Below are 19,428 nucleotides of genomic sequence, written 5' to 3'. Positions count from 1 at the left end.
CTCCGAACAATGTAAAGTGAAATTTGCCTAATAGCTCTGTATTAATCATTTTATATATCTACATAAACATTATACATAATTATCTGTTGAGATTAATCCTACGTAATTACCTGATAAGACTGTAAGTTGTGTTAAAATGTATATTACATACTTAGGTACTTACGTACTTAGGTAGGTAAAACCGTAATAACTTTTGTACTAAGTTTTAGAAAGGAGGCAAAGTAGTTCCACACAGCGGATGGAAACATTGCATTTCCGCTCTTGAGCGAAAAATCAATGCAAAGAACAATGTTTGTTGTTTTTAACCGATATCAAAAAATGGAGGAGGTTTTAAAGCGTATTTTTTTTTAATGTTTGTTATCTCATAATTTCGTCATTTATTAACCAATTTTGAAAATTATTTTTGTTCTAGATTGGTTCCATTTAATTTTCACGAAAATTGTTTTAGTAATTTTGTGTTAAAATCAAAACAACTGAAATATGTGAACCCATACTAAGTCGTTTACACACACACAAACAGACTAAAAACAGAAAAATTGAATATTTTTAACAAAAATTTGAACCGACTTCAAAGACGCATTACTCTAAAAAGTGATCAATATCGTCCTTTCTATTGATCAATTTGAAGGCGGTGCTGCGCCTTGATTTTTGGCACCGTCTTTTGTTACAAAGGTTTTATTAGAGTTTGTTTATTTGTTATGGAAATAAAATATTATCTATTCTTTAACATATGTATTACATTATATAACTATGCATAGTATAACTAAAAATACAGCTATTCTTAAAAATATGTATTGGAATAAAAATAATTTCACATTGAACAGCTCATCGTGACGTCACAATGCTATTCCATTATGACGTCACGTTTTCATGAAAGGGGTTAATGAATGCAAGCAACCAGTAACCTATAACCCATATTGTTTACTTTAATTCATACTTTTAACATGAACATTTTTTTGTATTCAGTAAAATCATGTCAATTGAATTTTAATAAAATACTGAATATATTAATTTAAATATACAGGGTGCTCCTATAACTCTAGGGTTGTATTCTTTAAGGAAAATAAAATAAACATGGCTAAGGAACATGTGTTTTAAAATGGATATTTTCGGAGTAAAAAATATTTCTTTTGTAAAGAGATCTTAAATTGTGTCCTTTATATACTTATATTATGATCTAGCCAAACTTATTCATTGATAAATATCATGAAGTAGCTTACTAGTGAAGTGCGAAGCGCCAGTTGCAATATCTCGTCGATATCGACAGTTTTACCACTACGATTACGTATATTAAAAAGCAAAGAAGTTATAGGCGTGTGTTACATGGATAGAAATAAGCATAGTGGCAGTTCTTCCCGGGTCGAGTACTGGTGCAAGCTCTACAGCTGATATACCGTCCTGTGTAGTGCAGCGGTTCCCGAATTTTGACTTCGGAACCCTTTTTGTTTCACCATTTTTCGCCGGAACCCTAAATTGAGAAAGAAGTAAACTAAAGACAGAAATACACTTACGTCTCGTGTGGTAGTGCGCCAGAAGCATATCAGTTTCCTACATGGTGCCATGGAAATTTGGAATGCAATATTTTAAAACAAGTTAATTGAAAATGAATAATAAATTACGTCAATTAATATTATCACAAGTGAAACGGTTTTCGCGGAACCCCTGAGGGCCATTCACGGAACCTTAGGATTCCGCGGAACACCTCTTGGGAACCGCTGGTCTAGTGTCGGGAGGTTGGGAAGGTTGCTCGCATCGCAATCGTGTCGCAATCGTCGCGGTGAGCAAATACATGCAAGTGTTACATTGCTGCGCAATTTTCACCGCGTGCTACATGTCACACTTTGGGAAATCTTATCTTTTCCCCCAAGGGCGTTGTCAGACTGTTGCCTACTTAAGCAAAGTCATACAAATATTATAAACGCAAAAGTTCTTATGTTTGTATGGATGTTTGTTTGGACGTTTGTTTAGATGTTAGTTACTCTTTAACGCAGCAACTATAGAACCGATTTGGCTGGAATTGAAATAGAAATGGAATGGAAATAGATTTTACTCTGGATTAACACTTAGAACACTTTTCATACTGGAAATATCCATGGTTCCCGAGGGATTTGTGTAAACTAAACTTCACGCGGACGAAGTCCGCTAGTAAATAATATTATGGAGAGTGAGAAATATATTACAACGAAAGTTGCATCTTTACAGTAGTTGTATGTATGACGATGACGTTTGCAAATGAATTCGACTGAATGGCCTTAGAAGACTTTTTGGTTGCTTCCTATTTGCTTATTTTTTTAATATCTAGGGGGAGAGCAGCTAACCCCTCGTTTCTTTCCTTGGCGACGGCCTTGTCCCCATTTTAGGGTTCCGTCAAAACATCGAATACAAAAGGAGTGCAAACGTTGTTTTAACTTAATCAAGCAATCCTTGGGTTCGATCCCCGCCCGTTTAACTGTGTCACTATTATCACAGAGTAAAATGTCCCGGCAACTTAGGCAATAAATACTATGTACTAAAGGCTTACGATAGTCAGATATATCACTTTATGAAGGCTGAAACCATAGCCACAATTTGGCCCCAGTCGTCCGTTACTTGGCTTCCCTTTGAAAAACAACGTTAAATAATAAGGGTCTCTAAAGAAAGGTTAATACGAATCTAAGGGTCTGACAACTGGTGACATGACTCCTCATGATATCCCGTAAAAAATGTCCAAAAACTACGTTTTAAACGTTAAATTATCTTTGAACGAATTATTTATTTTGTGTATGCTAGTTGAATTGTTCTTGTTAGGATGATGTTAGTATGTAGGTAGGTATTTACTCTTATCATCGTGACATAATTACTACAAACTGATTACAAAACTAGGTTTCCGTTATCATCGCCGTAATATTATAATTTAAACTCCGCTTGAGAAGTTTGAAAAGATATCCTAAATCTATACATATGACAAAACGAAGTCCTCTGTCGCGTTTGTTTGTTTATTCGTAATAAACTCAAAAACTACTAAACGGATTTTCATGTCACTTTCCCTGTTATGATAGACTGATTCTTGAGCGGTAGGTATAGATATCGACAATGTTTTGCGTAAATTAGTTGGAAGTGTTAGAATTTTTTATGGCTCAGAGGTATTCGTTCATTCGTCTGCCAGTATAGTAGATTTACAGTGATTATAGTGTTTGAGTGAGGGGATGATTCACCAACTGAGTGTCAAATTCTCAAACAAATAGAGGTTAAATTCGATACACAGGGGCTGAATGATGCCCTGGGAGTGCCCCTACAACGTCTATGAATACCACTTTTATTTTGCTTTACTCCGCGGGAAACGAATTAGCGACAAAGCTACGGAGATCAGCTGACAGAAAACCTTCTACGTATGTTATACTCCGAAACTTAGGTTTTTAGTGAAATATTTAAGTGTTAACTAGCATATGGTATAAAACATGATTAGGTATACCTACCTGCATGAATAAATTGCTTAATACAAAAAAGTTACAAATGATAAATTACTTAATACTAAATTAGACAAAAAATATCACAACATGCAAACTTCGATAAAATTAAGTATACCTTAGAATTTTTTGTGCCCGGGAATGATTTGACAAAACGTTTAACTCGAACCGTAGAATAGAGAATGATACAGAATGAGTATTTACAAACCGCGCAGTGAAGCCGGTGAAACTCACGAAAAAAACATACGTCACGCGTGCGTCTCTTTGACATCCGCATAATGTTGATATCTACCAGATACAAACTTTTTTTTTAAATTTGTATTTTACTAACAGCAATTACATAAATTTATATCATAATAGACTAAAACTACCAATAAAAAATACTCCATCTTATTTTTTTACTTTTTGTGAACAGTTTAAAAACACAAGGCACCATTTTTCTTGAATAATATTGAAAATTACTGATGCGACGGTTTGTGTCGTATTGACTCGAGAATATATTGGTTTTTGAATTTGTATTTAAAATGCCGTGTTCTATTTACCCATTATTCTTTAGTCTGTGTCTCGATCTCGAACATACACGTGTAGTTAAGCCGATGAAAAAAAACAAAACGAAAAAAAAACTGCAATTAATTTTGAAGGTCTGCTTGTCGCAGACATATTCCGCTGGTACTTGTAAAGCCTCACTCACACATTAATCATTCCACATTGTATTGCTCCACTCGCTAAGATACGAACGTTCGTGTGCAAGCAAAATCAGTGAACGAATCAAGCGTAATATTATATCGATTTTACTCAACAAGTGACGTGCAAAATAGTCCTTAAATAAATTGGGTATCTCGACAGGATCCCTTAATACTGGGTCTCTCATAATAAATGTGTACTTAATTTAAATCATTCAAAAAAGGAATGCATTTTAAAATTCGGGTCTCTCACAATTATTATTATTTTTTATTCAAGTTATCTGACGATTTTTTTAAACTCTAAGCTTTAGAAACCTGGAAAATGGAAAAAAGAAAACTCGTAAAACAGTTACCTATGCAAAAAGTATACTTTCTTAAAAAATTATATCGTATCGTATATAAAATAAATAAAAAATAATTGGAAAATGAAGTGGTTAGTGTTGTTGTCGATGATTTTCGCGAATATAGTAAAAGAGCCGGCGCCCGTGGTGCGAGTGGGGAGTGGGCTGGTGAGGGGGACAGTGAGTGACAGTGGGAGGTTCTACATGTACCTCGGGATACCGTACGCCACTGTCGATGAAAGGAACAGGTTTCAGGTAAAATCAATCAACCAATTTATTAATTTATAGATACAATAAAAACATTAACATGAATAGTCATAATATTATAGCAGTGATTTCTCCCGCGTAGGATACACGCGGATCCACACATTGATGTGTAAATATTGGGATAAAAGTACATGTTTACAATGTTATTCAAGTTATTCAATTACATGTTATTCAAGATTATAATCTATCTTTGCGACAAATTATATCCAAATAAGTTCAGCCTCTGGTGTAAATGGAGAGCCGTGATAGCCCAGTGGATCTCTCTCTCTGCCTCCGATTCCGGGGGTCTGGGTTCGAATCTGATCCGCGCACCTCCAACCTTTCAGTTGTGTGCATTTTAAGAAATTAAAAATCACGTGTCTCAAACGGTAAAGGAAAACATCGCGAGGAAACCTGCATACCAGAGAATTTTCTTAATTATCTGCGTGTGTGAAGTCTGCCAATCCGCATTGGGCCAGCGTGGTGGACCGGCCTAACCCCTCTCATTCTGAGAGGAGACTCGAGCTCAGCAGTGAGCCGAAGGGTTGATAACGACTGGTGTAAATTACTAACGAACGTATGCTCATTCCAACTTTCTTGTTTATAATATCAGTTATGTAGATGTAGATTCCCGTAGGTACTTAATATATAGATTTTTTTATCTTATTGAATAGCGATTTCCACCGTCTTTTATAAGCCTGCTAATATTAGATGTTTTGGAAGTTTGTGGATTTGCCAAAACTCTTTTTTGTGTAAATAGTTACGTCAATGTTTATAATTAGAACCTCCACTTAACACGAGTCGTACCCAGTCCCACGGTATTTATTATGGTAAAGTTACTTCGCTACATTACACGTTTTTATACAGTCGTTTATATCAAGCAGACTGTGGAAAATGTAATCTCAAGACCGGCTCCGGTGACCTAGGCACTAAATACTTGATACTTGCGAGTAGGTGCTAAGTTATACTTTTATAGCATGACATAGAGGAAAATATTGTATGTTATATAAGTAATAAAATGCCATAACGTGTTTTGCCATTGTTAAGTAAACAAGAAAAACAACCTAAGTAAGTTGTTTTTCTTTCATTAATTGATTATGATATTGATATTGATATGACTATTTTATTTAACAATGCTTACAAAATACTATATTATATAATACAAAAACACTTGAAAATACTTATTATTGTAATACATGTTGTAAGAAAAAAATATCATTGTTGTCAGTTATCCATAAATTATCTATTACAAACACGTTGCCTTGTTAAAGTCAGGTCTTGGCCGCATTCACACCGATTGGCAAAAGTAATTATACTGATTTGGAAGTTCGAATCTTCTTAGTAGCTTTAATTTCAAGGCTTTAATTATCACCGTTTGTTAATGATAATGGAAACAAATATTAACAAACCAAAAATATATATTTTTTTTTTATTGAGATCAGAAGCATATTGGGAAACTTAAGCTAACGGAGTTTTTACGGCCTCCGTGGTGCAGTGGTATGCGCGGTGGATTTACATAACGGAGGCCCTGGGTTCTTGGTTTTTGGTGTGGTTTTCTTAATTGTTACAGGTCTGGCTGGTTCGGCTTCGACCATGGCTATTTGGCCCTACCGACAAAGACGTACCGCCAACCGATTTAGCGTTCCGGTACGATGTCGTGTAGAAACCGAAAGGGGTGTGGATTTTCTTCCACTTCCTCACAAGTTAGCCCGCTTCCGAGATTGTAGTCAAGGGCTTACTTGTAAAGAATAAAAAAAAAGAAAAAGAAAAAAAACTATACAAATAATGCCCACTTTGAATGGTGACGAGAATACAATTTACCTTTGGACCGCCAGGCAAAAATTAAGCTTCTTCTGTCTCCAGTCGAGTCACCGTCCGCGGCGAAATAATTCGGAGAGTCACCCAGTTACAGTTTTTTTTTTTTCGTGTTGAGTAAGTGCCGATGGCTCCATGTGGGACCACTACGCCGTCACCGGGGGGTTTGGGCGAGCGCAGAAGCATCGCCTGAGGAGACCCGAAGGCTGAAATAAAGATAGAGGACGGAATGACTCTCTAAGGGCGTCTCCTATGAGACTCGGATCTCGGCTTAGAGGGCCATTCGGGAGGGTGTAACCGTGACCTGAGTGAATCAGTCCGGACGTGTCCCGAGATCGTGAGTTATAAAACCCACGTCCGGGTGACGTTAGATATCGGGGACCTCGTCTTCGCCGGCGAACACGCTGTGTAGCTTGTGATTGTGTTGCCTGGGAAGCATTGTCGGTCGTCTTGTCATCGTCTGGATCGTAAAGGAACCAGTTTTAGTGCGTAGAGCGTTTTTCATTTGGATCTAGGTGACTTTGTCGCATGGATTTACCAGTTTTTCGCGTGTAAATGTAGACGCGCAAATTTTCCTAACGGTGCGAATTGTGTCCAGAAAAGTAAACCTTGAGCATTAACGTTTGGTCTGAATTGACTCTTAGACTATGATAATAATTATATTGGTTTGAAAAAGGTCTAAAATAATATTGCAATTAAATTTTTTTGTTAATGTTGTATATTTTCGTGCATCCAACATTTAAGCCATTAGCACTTTAAGCCAATCCATTCAGATAGCAAAAAAATACTATTTATAGCAATACCTATACATATTACTAAAACATTACAAAAAATTAACTAATTAACACTTCTAAGCCTTTGTCATACACATACGAAAATTTACATAAATTCACACACACGCGTTAAATATGTAATTTAAATTGATAGGTTTAACAAATAACTATTTATGACATATACAATAGATGTACGTCATACCCACAGAACAGAGATCGCTAAAAGCTAACGCTTTTAGCAATAGAAGTAGCATAGGGGCGTGGCCCGCTTACACCCGGGTGTGCGGAGCTTCGCAAGCCTATCCGCGCATGTACTAGCAGTCTTGTTTCGTTGACTGACACGTTACGTCCTGCGGTTGTCAAATTCGGTAAATGAAAATAATTAAAAACGATTAGAAAAATGCTGTATTGTGCCGTTTTGGAATACAAAAATGATAGCCGCCACAAACATGTATCAAATTATGGTGTTTCGTACCATCGTTAAGACGTATTTTATTATATTTTCATTAAAATATGAAAAAATAATTTTACTCAAAGTCACAAACTAAAATAAACTTTACGGGAATAGTACTAAAGTTTACTTTATTTTAATACAAGTTCGATTTTCTCGATGATTCTGTTGACACCAATGGGCATACATTTGCTGCGTCAACAACAAAACAAAATTATCATAAATCAAAAATATACAAAAATGATTTTATTGCAATAATTCTTCTATTCCTAATTAAATGTATTAATTATTAATATTATTAATCCTTGTTATTTTATATTTATATAATAATAAATAAATATACCATTATTTTATTGATTTCAAAGCCAAAGGTTTCAATTGAAAAGCAGCATATTTTATGATTTTAATATCTCCTCTAGCATTCAGGAGGCAGCATTTAAAAATATGATTCCAATGTATATATTATATTATGCTTTATATAAAATAAGACGAAAAATTGTCCAAAAAAATATTTTTATTTTTCTTGTTTTAGTTCTCCTGAAAAAAGTGTAATTTTGATTTATGTTAGTTTTGAATTTAAGCAGCTGCCATATGTCATTTGACTATTCATTTAGGGATGTCGATAATAATATATCGATATTTTATATCTACTACTATTATGATGACACGATAATGATGAAATTTTCGAAAATTTTTTTTAGGAATACGGAAAGGAAAAAAATTTATCGAGGCGACTAGGAAGCAAAATTTGTTTTATGCAAAACCGCATTGTAATTTGTTCCAAACATTTTACGCAGTCAGATACGTTAATGTAAAGTGGAAACAGAAGATATTTAGTAGTCACGGCAGTGCCAAATAAAAAGATTTTCGTGTCTTTTAGGATACAAATAAAGTACATACTTAAAGTGTTAGGAACGTCAAGTCTGAGTATTTGTAATTGACCTATTGACTACTAACGGGTTGGAAAATAATCTACTGGTAACATTCATCATGAAACTCATTATAGTTAAATAGGAAATAATTGAGTTATTTTCTGCAAAAACCGACGAATTAAAAAAAAATATACTATCGTGTTTTTTATATATTTAGGAACTATTTTTACCTTGTGGAAAAGAGTGAATCTTTTTGTTGAAATATTTAGGAATTAAGTTTACGAAATACTTAGAGCAGCTGGTCACGTGTTTCTCAAAACTTAAACGAACGAATTTAGACATTGCAATAATGTGACATTGTGGTGTTTTTCTGATGATATCTAAAGTTGACAGATAGGCATAACAATACATGCAGTTTGTATTGGCCTATTTCCTATTTGATCTATTTTGTATTGGCAAATATTGTACAGTACATACTGAAAAAAATATAAAAAATCTTCTTCTGTAAATAAATATAGTTGGAAAAGAATAGTCTGAGAAAGATATGACGACACTGTACAATCTCGGGTTTTATTTTTTATTATTTGATTTTATATCAATTTCATTTGTAAGTCAAATTGTCCTGAACATTAAACATTGGTTTTTCCAAATGTATCACTCCAAAACTACTTAATAAAATGAAATGAAACTTAGCATAATTTAAGCAAATAGTACGAAGAAGGTTATAGATTCTTCATGTTGCGTATATAAAAATAGAAAGTGTGAAATAGGGTTAGCCCCTATTTGTTAAGGTTTCGTGGAAAGTACTTAATTTTTCAAGTTCACAAGTTATAGATTTGTGTTTGACCTTCTTTGTTGTGTAAACTCGAATCGTGCAAAGTTTCAGTTGTATTAATGTTTTTTCAGAGTGGTACATTAAAAAAATGCTTGTTTTTTACTTTCTTGTATGTGTTTCTTCATATATTTTAAATTTTTGATTGACCTATGTTGTTCTTCGTTTTTTTTAAACAACAGACGTTCGTTTTATTTACTGCGAGTAACGATGACTATCGATGTTTAAGACTATCGTTATGCCACATCCCTAGACAATATTAATAAAACAAAGTTAGGATCATTTTGAATCTTATTTATAAGGTAATAAAGCTTATAAATAGAGACAACTAGTGACGAGTAGCGGTACTATAGATTTCATTCATGATTTTTCATTCAAGAATTTTCATTTGTTTTGAGACAACAGTAATAAATAAATTTCAACTCTAATATAAGGGTAACATATGTCTTTTTTCACTAAATATTAAACAGCCAATTAAGTGAAGAGTTTATCAGTGTGATTAGTATTATTACACTATAAATGTGTTTGTAAGGCCACGCCCCCGGGTACGCTGGTTTCAATACAAAGAATTGGCACTTTATAAATCTAGTTACTTCTTATATCTGTGGTCATACCTGCCCGTAATTTATACTTATAAACCTTAAAATTAAAGCCTTCGAATACGTAAAATAATATAGTAATTATAGATACAAAATATAATGCTCGCTATCCATAGCCTATGGACTCTAAATGGTCTCTACTTTTTGTGAGACCTATGGACCATAGGTCAAAAAGTAATAGAAAAATGGCGGTTCATCTATGCCTCTAGTTGCACCAATAAGAGCCTCAATAGCTCAACGGTAAAGTCGGACTCATCACTGAGAGGTAGTTCGATCCCCACCCCGTTGGACTATTGTCGTTATTATCAAATTTCCCGATTAGTTGGAGGGGAACATTGGTATTTAAATAGATATGGCATATATACTTACTGAGTACACCAAAACATAGTATTAATACACTAAATGTCTATTTACATTCAATATTTTTTCCATGTCACAAAGTTTATTAAACTAAACTTTGTTTAATTTTAATTTCTAGGCTCCGCTACCGCCGCCAAAATGGAAAGGTATATTCGAAGCTCAAAACGAAAACACTCGTTGCCCACAAAGACTATTCGGACCGATCATCGTAGGAGACGAGAACTGCTTGAAGTTGAACGTCTACACGCCCGCCGACAGATGGCACACTCCCGGGAACCTTCTCCCGGTGATGGTGTTCATACATGGAGGATGTTTCTTCGAAGGAATCGGCACTGCGTTCTTGTACGGGCCTGACTTCTTTGTGGAACACGGAGTCGTATTCGTAGGAATCAACTACAGGTTAAATGTCGAAGGATTCCTATGCTTGGGTATCAAAGAAGCTCCCGGTAACGCTGGTTTGAAAGACCAGATAGCTGCCCTTCGATGGCTCAAAGAGAACATAGCAGCGTTTGGAGGAGACCCAAATAATATCACCCTCTTCGGTGAAAGCGCGGGTGCCGTGTCCATCTCCTATTTATTTTTAGCACCAGCCGCTAAAGGTCTTTTCCACAGAGCTATTCTCCAGAGCGGCGCCACAATGGCTCCTTGGGCGATACAATATGATCCAATTAAAACTGCCAATAAAGTAGCTAAAGAATTCGGATACAACGGCACTGACCCCTACGACATTTACAATGTTCTTTCGACTAAAACAGTTGAAGAATTAATATCTGCCATCAAATATTCGAAACACAAACAATTTGTGACGGCAGAAACACTGTTCGTGCCGTGCGTCGAGAAAGAAATCCCGGGAGTCGAACCAATAATTACCAAAAACCCAGTCGACGTGATCAAATCTGGGAATTATACGAAAATGCCAATAATAATCGGTTACAACGACAACGAGGGCATGTATTTCGTAACCCACGGTAATACGTTTAAGAGAGTAGACAAAGTCGATCCCTACGATCTAATTCCGAGCGATTTAGAATTCCCTTCGGAAGCGGATAGAAATGATACGGCTACGAATATTCTGAGTCATTATTTATCTTCTAAAAAAGACATGGTTATGAATCTGGTCGACCTGATATCTGATCTCCATATTAAATACCCGGCTGCTTTAGAATTCGGTATGTACGCACAGACCACCGACCAGCCAATATATTACTACTTGTTCAAATACAACGGCTACATCAACATGGCGAAGTTTATATCGGGCTTCGTGTTCAAGGAAGGAGCGTCGCACGGTGACGAGCTCATGTATATGTTCAAGCCCTACACTTTTCCTTTGCCGACGAGATATTTTGAGATGAAGATGGTGGAGCGTATGGTCACGCTGTGGACGAACTTTGCTAAATATGGGTAAGAATTTTATCACCATTTTATAAAAGAAATCTTTTGATACGTATTTATTTCAAATACGCTTCTAACAAACATTTTGAATAATCAAGTATGTTACAAAGTGATCTTCCATCGATTGAAAAAGCAGATTCTACTGAAAAGCCAACATGAAAATCAACATTAGCTCTACTAAAAAAATATTTCAATTTGTCATGTGTGCAGTACAACAAGAGGCGCTATTTTCTATTAATCTCTCATAGTAAATACCTATTAAAGCTATTATAATTTTTGTACATTTGAGGATACCTAGTCAGTAAATGCAAAAATCTGAATTTTAAACTTATGTATGTAAATTGCAACCTTAGATTAAAGATAGTCTCGCTATTCTGGAGCGAGTCTAAACATTAACCTAAGTAGGTATCTATCCACTTGATAGGAATGCAAATTTATTCCGAAAACAACTATAACTCGACCTCAGGTTATGTCATTTACGTCGATTCGGTGTATCCGACCAAACGTTAACGTCGATTCGATTCATTGTTTTGTTGTCGATATCAAACGACAGAAACCAAAGAGGCCAAGGCGGTGTTTGAATCACATGACCTTATCATAATACGCGTATAAACTTATAATGCAGACAGAACCTTCAAAGCCAAAATGAACAAAACAAGGTCTTTTAGTCTGGTAGTTTCTTTTCTAATATGTATTAGTCTCAATAAGATTAGGTAACCTAGGTAATTAAAAAAATATTCGAATGTTCGGATTTGGCCTTTCCAACGCATCTTGAAGTGTTTCTTTCTAGGGCTGCTACCATAGTTTCGGGCAGTTAAAGCTTGAAAGTGAGTCGAGTCACATTATCGTTAATTTCAGATTATGTAGGAAGAAGTACATCTATTGGTTCGGCCGCAATTTTTTCAAATATTTAGATGGGTCGTCGACATCATTTTCGTAAAATTTCGAACAACTTTACCTACTTAAAAAATAAATAACTAATTTAGTCGAATTATAATTTTGAAATATGGTACGTAGACTATCGACTTATGAGTGATATAAAATACTAGCGGACGCCCGCGACTTCGTCCGCGTAAAAATTGATGTAAACTTCTCTACCTCTACCTTACCCTGCTCGTAAACCTACCCAACCCTACCCTACCCTACCCTACCCCTACCTTACTCCTACCCTACCGCTAACGCTAACCCTTCCCTCCCCCCACCTTACCTTACCCTAACCCTACCCGTAACCTATCCATACCCTATCCTACCCTACCCCTACCCTACCCCTACCTTACTCCTACCCTACCGCTAACCCTAACCCTTCCCTACCCCTACCTTATCCCTACCCTAACCCTACCCTACCCGTACCCTACCCCTACCCTACCCTACCCCTATCCTACTCCTCCCCTACCCTATACGTTCCATATCCTTCCCCTACCTCTACCTTGCCCCTACCCTACACTACCCCTACCTTACTCCTACCCTACCGCTAACGCTAACCCTTCCCTCCCTCCACCTTACCTTACCCTAACCCTACCCGTAACCTATCCATACCCTATCCTACCCTACCCCTACCCTACCCCTACCTTACTCCTACCCTACCGCTAACCCTAACCCTTCCCTACCCCTACCTTATCCCTACCCTAACCCTACCCTACCCGTACCCTACCTGTACCCTACCCCTACCCTACCCTACCCCTATCCTACTCCTCCCCTACCCTATACGTTCCATATCCTTCCCCTACCTCTACCTTGCCCCTACCCTACACTACCCCTACCTTATCCGTACCGTACCCTACCCTACCCTACACTTTCCCTAAATTACCCCTACCCTACCTCTATCCTACCCCTTCCCTACCTCTATCCTATCCCTACCCTCAGCAAAATTGGTCCAGCCTTTTGTGCGTGGTGCAATGACCAAAAGACTATAATTTCCCAAGCGACTTCTATGCTAATACTATAAAGATGTAAAGTTTGCGTGGTTGTCGGGGGTAATCTCTGGATCTACTGGACCGATTTGGAAAATTCTTTTACCAATAGAAAGCTACATTATTTGCGAGTGTCATAGGCTATGTTTGGTCCTCATATTCAGACGGGAACGGGAACCACGTAATTGAAACCGCGGGGCGTCATATAGCGGCATTTCTGCGACTTTCAGAAATTTTGTATTATCTCCGAAACTATATAACTAATTAACATACTGTAAAGGGCAAATCTTATCTCTATAATATCCTTGTGATTATTAAATAATTTATTTTGATAAGGATTTAAGTTTAGTTGTGTAAATAATGACGTAAACCTTAGTTTAAAATTTAAATAATTTATTAAAGTACTAAAGGTACTATATCTGCGGACTTTTTTGTAGAACTTTTAAAGGTTCAAAAAGCCTCCATACATTTATTTCAGTTATACGCAATGGTTGAGGCAGCGCATGCGAATAAGTAAGTTTTTCGGTCTGACCTGTAAGAGAAAACCCGCGATATCTCAATAGTTATATATGATAGAAATATAAAATATAGCCTATAGCACTCCCCGATAACGTAGCATTCTACTGGTGAAAGAATTTTTAAAATCGGTCCAGTAGTTCCGAAGATTACCCCATTTCAAAAAATTGTTACAAACTTACAAACTTACAAACTTACAAACTTTACCTCTTTATAATATTAGTATAGATAATGTGTGTTTCAAACAATTTAAATAACGTTCTGCCCACCGACCCGCAGCAGCAGCGTAGTGCAGTTATGAGCAGCGAAGTGCTGATGGCTGGTGGGTCTCAGCACCATACGCCCTCTACTGTAAAGCTAGGCTTGACACTTCAAATAAAGTCATCATCATCATCATCATTATCAACCCATATTCAGCTCACTGCTGAGCTCGAGTCTCGTCTCAGAGTGAGAAGGGTTAGGCCAATAGTCCACCACGCTGGCCCAATGCGGATTGGCAGACTTCACACACGCAGAGAATTAAGAAAATTCTCTGGTATGCAGATTTCAGCGCGATGTTTTTCCTTCATCGTCTGAGACACGTGATATTTTTTTTAAATGCAAACAACTGAAAAATTGGATGCCACGGGCCAAATATCCAATGGACTATCACGGCTCTTTAAATAACAAAATAACGTACCTGCATTATTTTATAATAAAGTTCGGTAGACAACCCTGCATGTTGACGTTGTTGTATATGGGTTATAGCCACAGGTCTTGGTAGCGATCGTTAGCTCGGACGATAGGCTTCGTCCTTGGCTAGATGAAGTAACAATCGATTGCGTACGATGTCGCGTCCCTTTATAGTTGTACCACAGAATATATGTGTACAAGATACTAGCCGACGCCCCGCGGTCTCAGTTAATTCCCATTTCCGGCTATTTACCATCCTAGGGCCATGACACCAAGCGATTTAGCGTTCCGGTACGATGCCTCGCAGAATCCTTCAGAAGCATATAGCATAAGTTGTCATAGAATGAATAAACTTAACCCTGCTACCGTCGTAAACTGCATAATCACTTACCTTCAGGTGAGAGATCAGCTCTAACTTGCCATTGCGTAATTGATAAAACAATCGATGTCCGGGTTCACAGATCCGTCCAGTTATTAATGCCTATTGTGTTATCAATAATCACATAAACAATATACATGATAGTTCACAAACGGTCTAATAAATCACAGAATAGATAAGGGGCGTCCATTAGGTAATTACATGAGGTGTTGAGGGAGGGGGAGGATGTAGATTTGAAACTCACCCGATTGAGATTAGGTGAGACTTGTGACGCCAAACAGCCAAACAGCTGTTCCGGTCTGAGAGGCGGTGGGTGAAGTCACCGTCCTTTGAACCTAAACCAAAACATCTACGCCTCAGGACGACGACCACAAGGTAGCATTTTATTTATATTCGGACCAAGGCGTGTTTAGAATCCTCGTAACTTTAATTTTAAGTTTTCGACTTTTTGCTTCGACCTCGCCTTGTCCCGATTTTACGGGATCGGCTTTTCAAATAATGTGGTGCTATTTTGTACGCTCCTTTGCGTCATCTTTTATCAGGCCCTTATCCTTCAGGTCCTTACGGACCTTCGTCAACCACATTGTTGATTGTCTTCCTTTCTACTTAGTATTTATGGAAAGGCACTTTCTTCATAACATGATCATCTGGTCTCCGTAACTCATGGCCTAACTTTTCAAAAATGCTTGTAAACTAAGCCTAATTGAAATAAATGACTTTGACTTTTATGACCTTCCTTACTCAACTTGTAGTGTTTTTCTCTTCATAAGCGATGGTATTTCACACACTTGGTTTATCAATTACTAACTGACACCGCGTGGTTTCATCCTCGAGGTTTCCGGTCCCATAGGAATATGGAGATAATAATTGGGAGGAGCCTTCCTTAATAATTGGGCTATCTAACACTGAAAATTTTTTTTCTAATCGGACCAGTAGTTCCTAAGATTAGCGCGTTCAAGCAAACAGACTCTTCAGCTTTATAATGTATCGGGGCATCGACTATATTCCACTTCTGATATCGGCGAAGCCGTAGTCTAAGAGCAGGTTCTAAGTTTTATGTGTCAAGGATGGCAGATACACAAAGTAAAACTATCAATTATTATTGGAATCGATCACTTAACTTACAACTACAGGTCTACCCTCTAATTACACTTGATCAAGTATAGCGCTGATACTATCAGATGTAAACCAGGATTAAACTAGCGTACGGCAGTAAGGCAGCCAAGAGTGAAATCGCGGGCTGGTAACCGCTAGTAGCAAGGTTAAAGGATCCTTTTACTAATACTCCCTTTCTCCACTTGTGTTGCTTTCCAGCTAACAATGCAATGGCCTTACTTCTATTAACTCACCCATTAGCTTCTATTATCACTATTTTAACACCGCACCATTACTATTTAACAAATGGAAGACGAGTATCCATTCCAAGAACTTGATTACACTAAACTACTCGACCAACAGGCCACAGAGTGGCAAAGCACCTCCACTCCGTAAAACGTATCGCCTAGGCGCCATTTTAACGCAATACAATTGGACGAGAGTCACGTAATCAATCTTTCACAGTCTTATTTATTTAAACAGTAAATAATTAAATCCCAATTCCATGAAACCTGATTCTAATATTATCACAATAATTAAGGTAGATTTAGCTAACCGTTCAAATAACCCACTCGCCGACAAATGTTAAAGAGATTGTAAAAAAAAGTAATGATAAAATATTTGTTCCAGGGACCCAACACCTCAGACGTCAGCCCTCATCCCCCTGCGCTGGCGCCCGAGCCGGTCCAGCCACCCCATCGCGCTGGTCATCGACCGGCAGCTGAGCACCGCGCCGCTGTGGACCGACCACATGCTCAGCTTCTGGAACTGCACCTACACCAAATACAGGCGGAAACTTTACCAGTTCGACTCTTTTACTAACACTTCTCACCGGCATTTTTAACCCCCTACGCAAAAAGATGGTGTTATAAGTTTGACGCATATGTCTGTCTGTCTGTGCCATATCTCCCGAACGGATGAAGCGATTTCGATTTAGTTGTTTTTATATGAAAAGTGACTTATTGGTGAGTGTTCTTAGACATTTTTGATGAAAATCGGTTGAGTCGTTTAAAAATTCGGGGGGTTGAAAGTGGGGAAGAATAGCCGAATGACTGCAAATATACTCGAGTGGGGTCAAAACGAAAGCCCACTGACAGAGAATATTAATGACTTGATCGATCGATCGATGACTTGATTGAGTGTAATTAACAATAATTTCATGACTTCGGGAGGAGTTCTTCAATATTTTTAATTTTATGTTATTAGTTTTGTATATGAGCCATGATGAAAGAAAGGAGGAAAAAGATAGAGAAGAAAAGCGAGAGAGCTAAATGTAACATCAGGAAAATCAGCGCTAAGAAATGCCAAGCGGGTCCGCGCTGACCACGGAGTACAGTGTGCCTAGTAGTAGTTTTCATACTGTTACTATCGCGTTAACGTAAACGCGAATTTATACGGAATTGAATCAGTTGTGCAGTAGTGCCACTAGGTGACGCTTTTAATTTCTTAGAAATTCGTGTTTACGTTAACGCGATCGTCACAGTATCAAACTGCCACTAGGCCCTCAGATGAGGTTATTTTTAGTCCGTGCAAGTCGGAAATGCTCTGCCGGCAGAAGTCTGGAGGGATGTTTTTCCTCCCAAACAACGAAAAACAAATAAAATATGAGCCTGTAGCACCCAGACCTTTTATAATTTAAAAAAAGCTAATGTGTACAATTGTAATTTGTATGATAGGAAAGTATGGAGCTTGGATCATGGTGGTTTTGGTAATTTGGTAGGTAACAAAGATGTATATCTTAAATATTGATGTCTAAAGTTGTTCGTGTTAATTTTTATTATCGATAATATTACGAAATTTGAAAAGGTTAAACGTTGTATTTTTTAAAATGACAAACATCTGACCATCAGAGACTTTAAGTTCTATTGCTATATAAGTATCTAATTGCCATAATAGTTAAATAAATAAATAAAACGACCAATAATATGTAAGTATAGGAATGTACTTTGATTATATAAAGGGAATTGATCTGATCTGATCTGATCCTTCACACAATTTCAAAACTTTACGATCCTACTCTTAATAAACAACCATATAGTACCGTGTCCATACATACATAGACATTAACACTATATTAACAGTATAGTTTAGATGATGCTTGAACTGATATAAAATATTAAGTTCTCTTACTAGGTAGGTGTATATAGGCTTTATAATTTCCATTAGTGTTTAAATTATTTTGGAGAGAAGATCAATAAAGGTGTGGGGAAAGTACTTATTAATTATTGAATTTCCATTTAAAACTAGCCATAAAAAGTTTTCTTCACAAAACCCATAATCCTTATTCCATAATATACATATACATTTTCCTCCATAATATACATTTAGCTCCATTCCATATATTATATAAAAACCCTTTAAGGTTTTATAAAATACATATATGGAATGGAGCTAATTGAAGTTAATTTTTAGGAGACTTTATATGAGTTAAGTTACGATTCATATTCTTGGTTAGGCTTGGTTAACCAGAAATATGAATATATGATGTAGGCTTTTATGATTGTAATAGTGATGGTGAACAGGTCTTAACTAGGTTACGAAACATGTGATAAGCACCAAAATGTAATAAAAAATTAATTAAGCGTAATCAATTTATCGTTTATTTAAATTAGTTTTATTTTCAAAGGTGATAGATATCTAGTCTATGAATAAAGTTAAGATTTTTGTAAAATATTCAGTTGTTTTCTTTATTGCCTATAATAAATTATGCTTAAATAAGTAATAAATGCACGTTAAATAAAAGTTAAAATATTTTTTTAACAAATGTATTCAAATCCGTTTACAAATAGGCCTGTTACATAAATATTAAACCTAATTGATTGCTAATTTTGATAGAGCCTCTTCTTTTTTGTTTTTCATATTAAGTAATAGTTATTACGGAACAAGCAGATGACCTACCTGATGATAATTGGAAAATCATAGCCTATAAACCCATAACATTCTAGAAACACTGTGTCCATCAACTATAAGTCTATGTGCCTGTAATTACTATGACTACCATAGATAGCAGGGGCGATGGATCCTAACAACACGATTCCTATCAGAT

At 36.6% G+C, this 19,428-nt stretch overlaps 1 protein-coding gene across 1 annotated transcript; it reads left to right on the top strand.

The window, feature by feature from the left end:
- Window positions 1-4,041: 4,041 nt before the first annotated feature.
- Window positions 4,042-19,055, top strand: LOC112048341 (esterase FE4). The gene is made up of 3 exons (XM_024085835.2): window positions 4,042-4,725; window positions 10,537-11,819; window positions 17,013-19,055. The coding sequence occupies exons 1-3, from the start codon at window positions 4,555-4,557 to the stop codon at window positions 17,224-17,226; spliced, it is 1,668 nt and encodes a 555-aa protein (XP_023941603.1). The 5' UTR covers window positions 4,042-4,554; the 3' UTR covers window positions 17,227-19,055.
- The last annotated feature ends 373 nt before the right edge of the window (window positions 19,056-19,428 follow it).

This window comes from Bicyclus anynana, chromosome 20, assembly GCF_947172395.1.
Source record: "Bicyclus anynana chromosome 20, ilBicAnyn1.1, whole genome shotgun sequence".
NCBI classification, from domain to species: domain Eukaryota; kingdom Metazoa; phylum Arthropoda; class Insecta; order Lepidoptera; family Nymphalidae; genus Bicyclus; species Bicyclus anynana.
This window is presented reverse-complemented; position numbering and strand designations above follow the sequence as displayed.

What these genes read in the sequence shown, in the direction of transcription:
- LOC112048341 (XM_024085835.2), top strand. Translation starts at nt 4,555, where the DNA reads ATGAAGTGGTTAGTGTTGTTGTCGATGATTTTCGCGAATATAGTAAAA. An exon ending in ATGAAAGGAACAGGTTTCAG is followed by an intron (nt 4,726 to 10,536) that starts GTAAAATCAATC and finishes TTTAATTTCTAG; the next exon opens with GCTCCGCTACCGCCGCCAAA. An exon ending in ACGAACTTTGCTAAATATGG is followed by an intron (nt 11,820 to 17,012) that starts GTAAGAATTTTA and finishes TATTTGTTCCAG; the next exon opens with GGACCCAACACCTCAGACGT.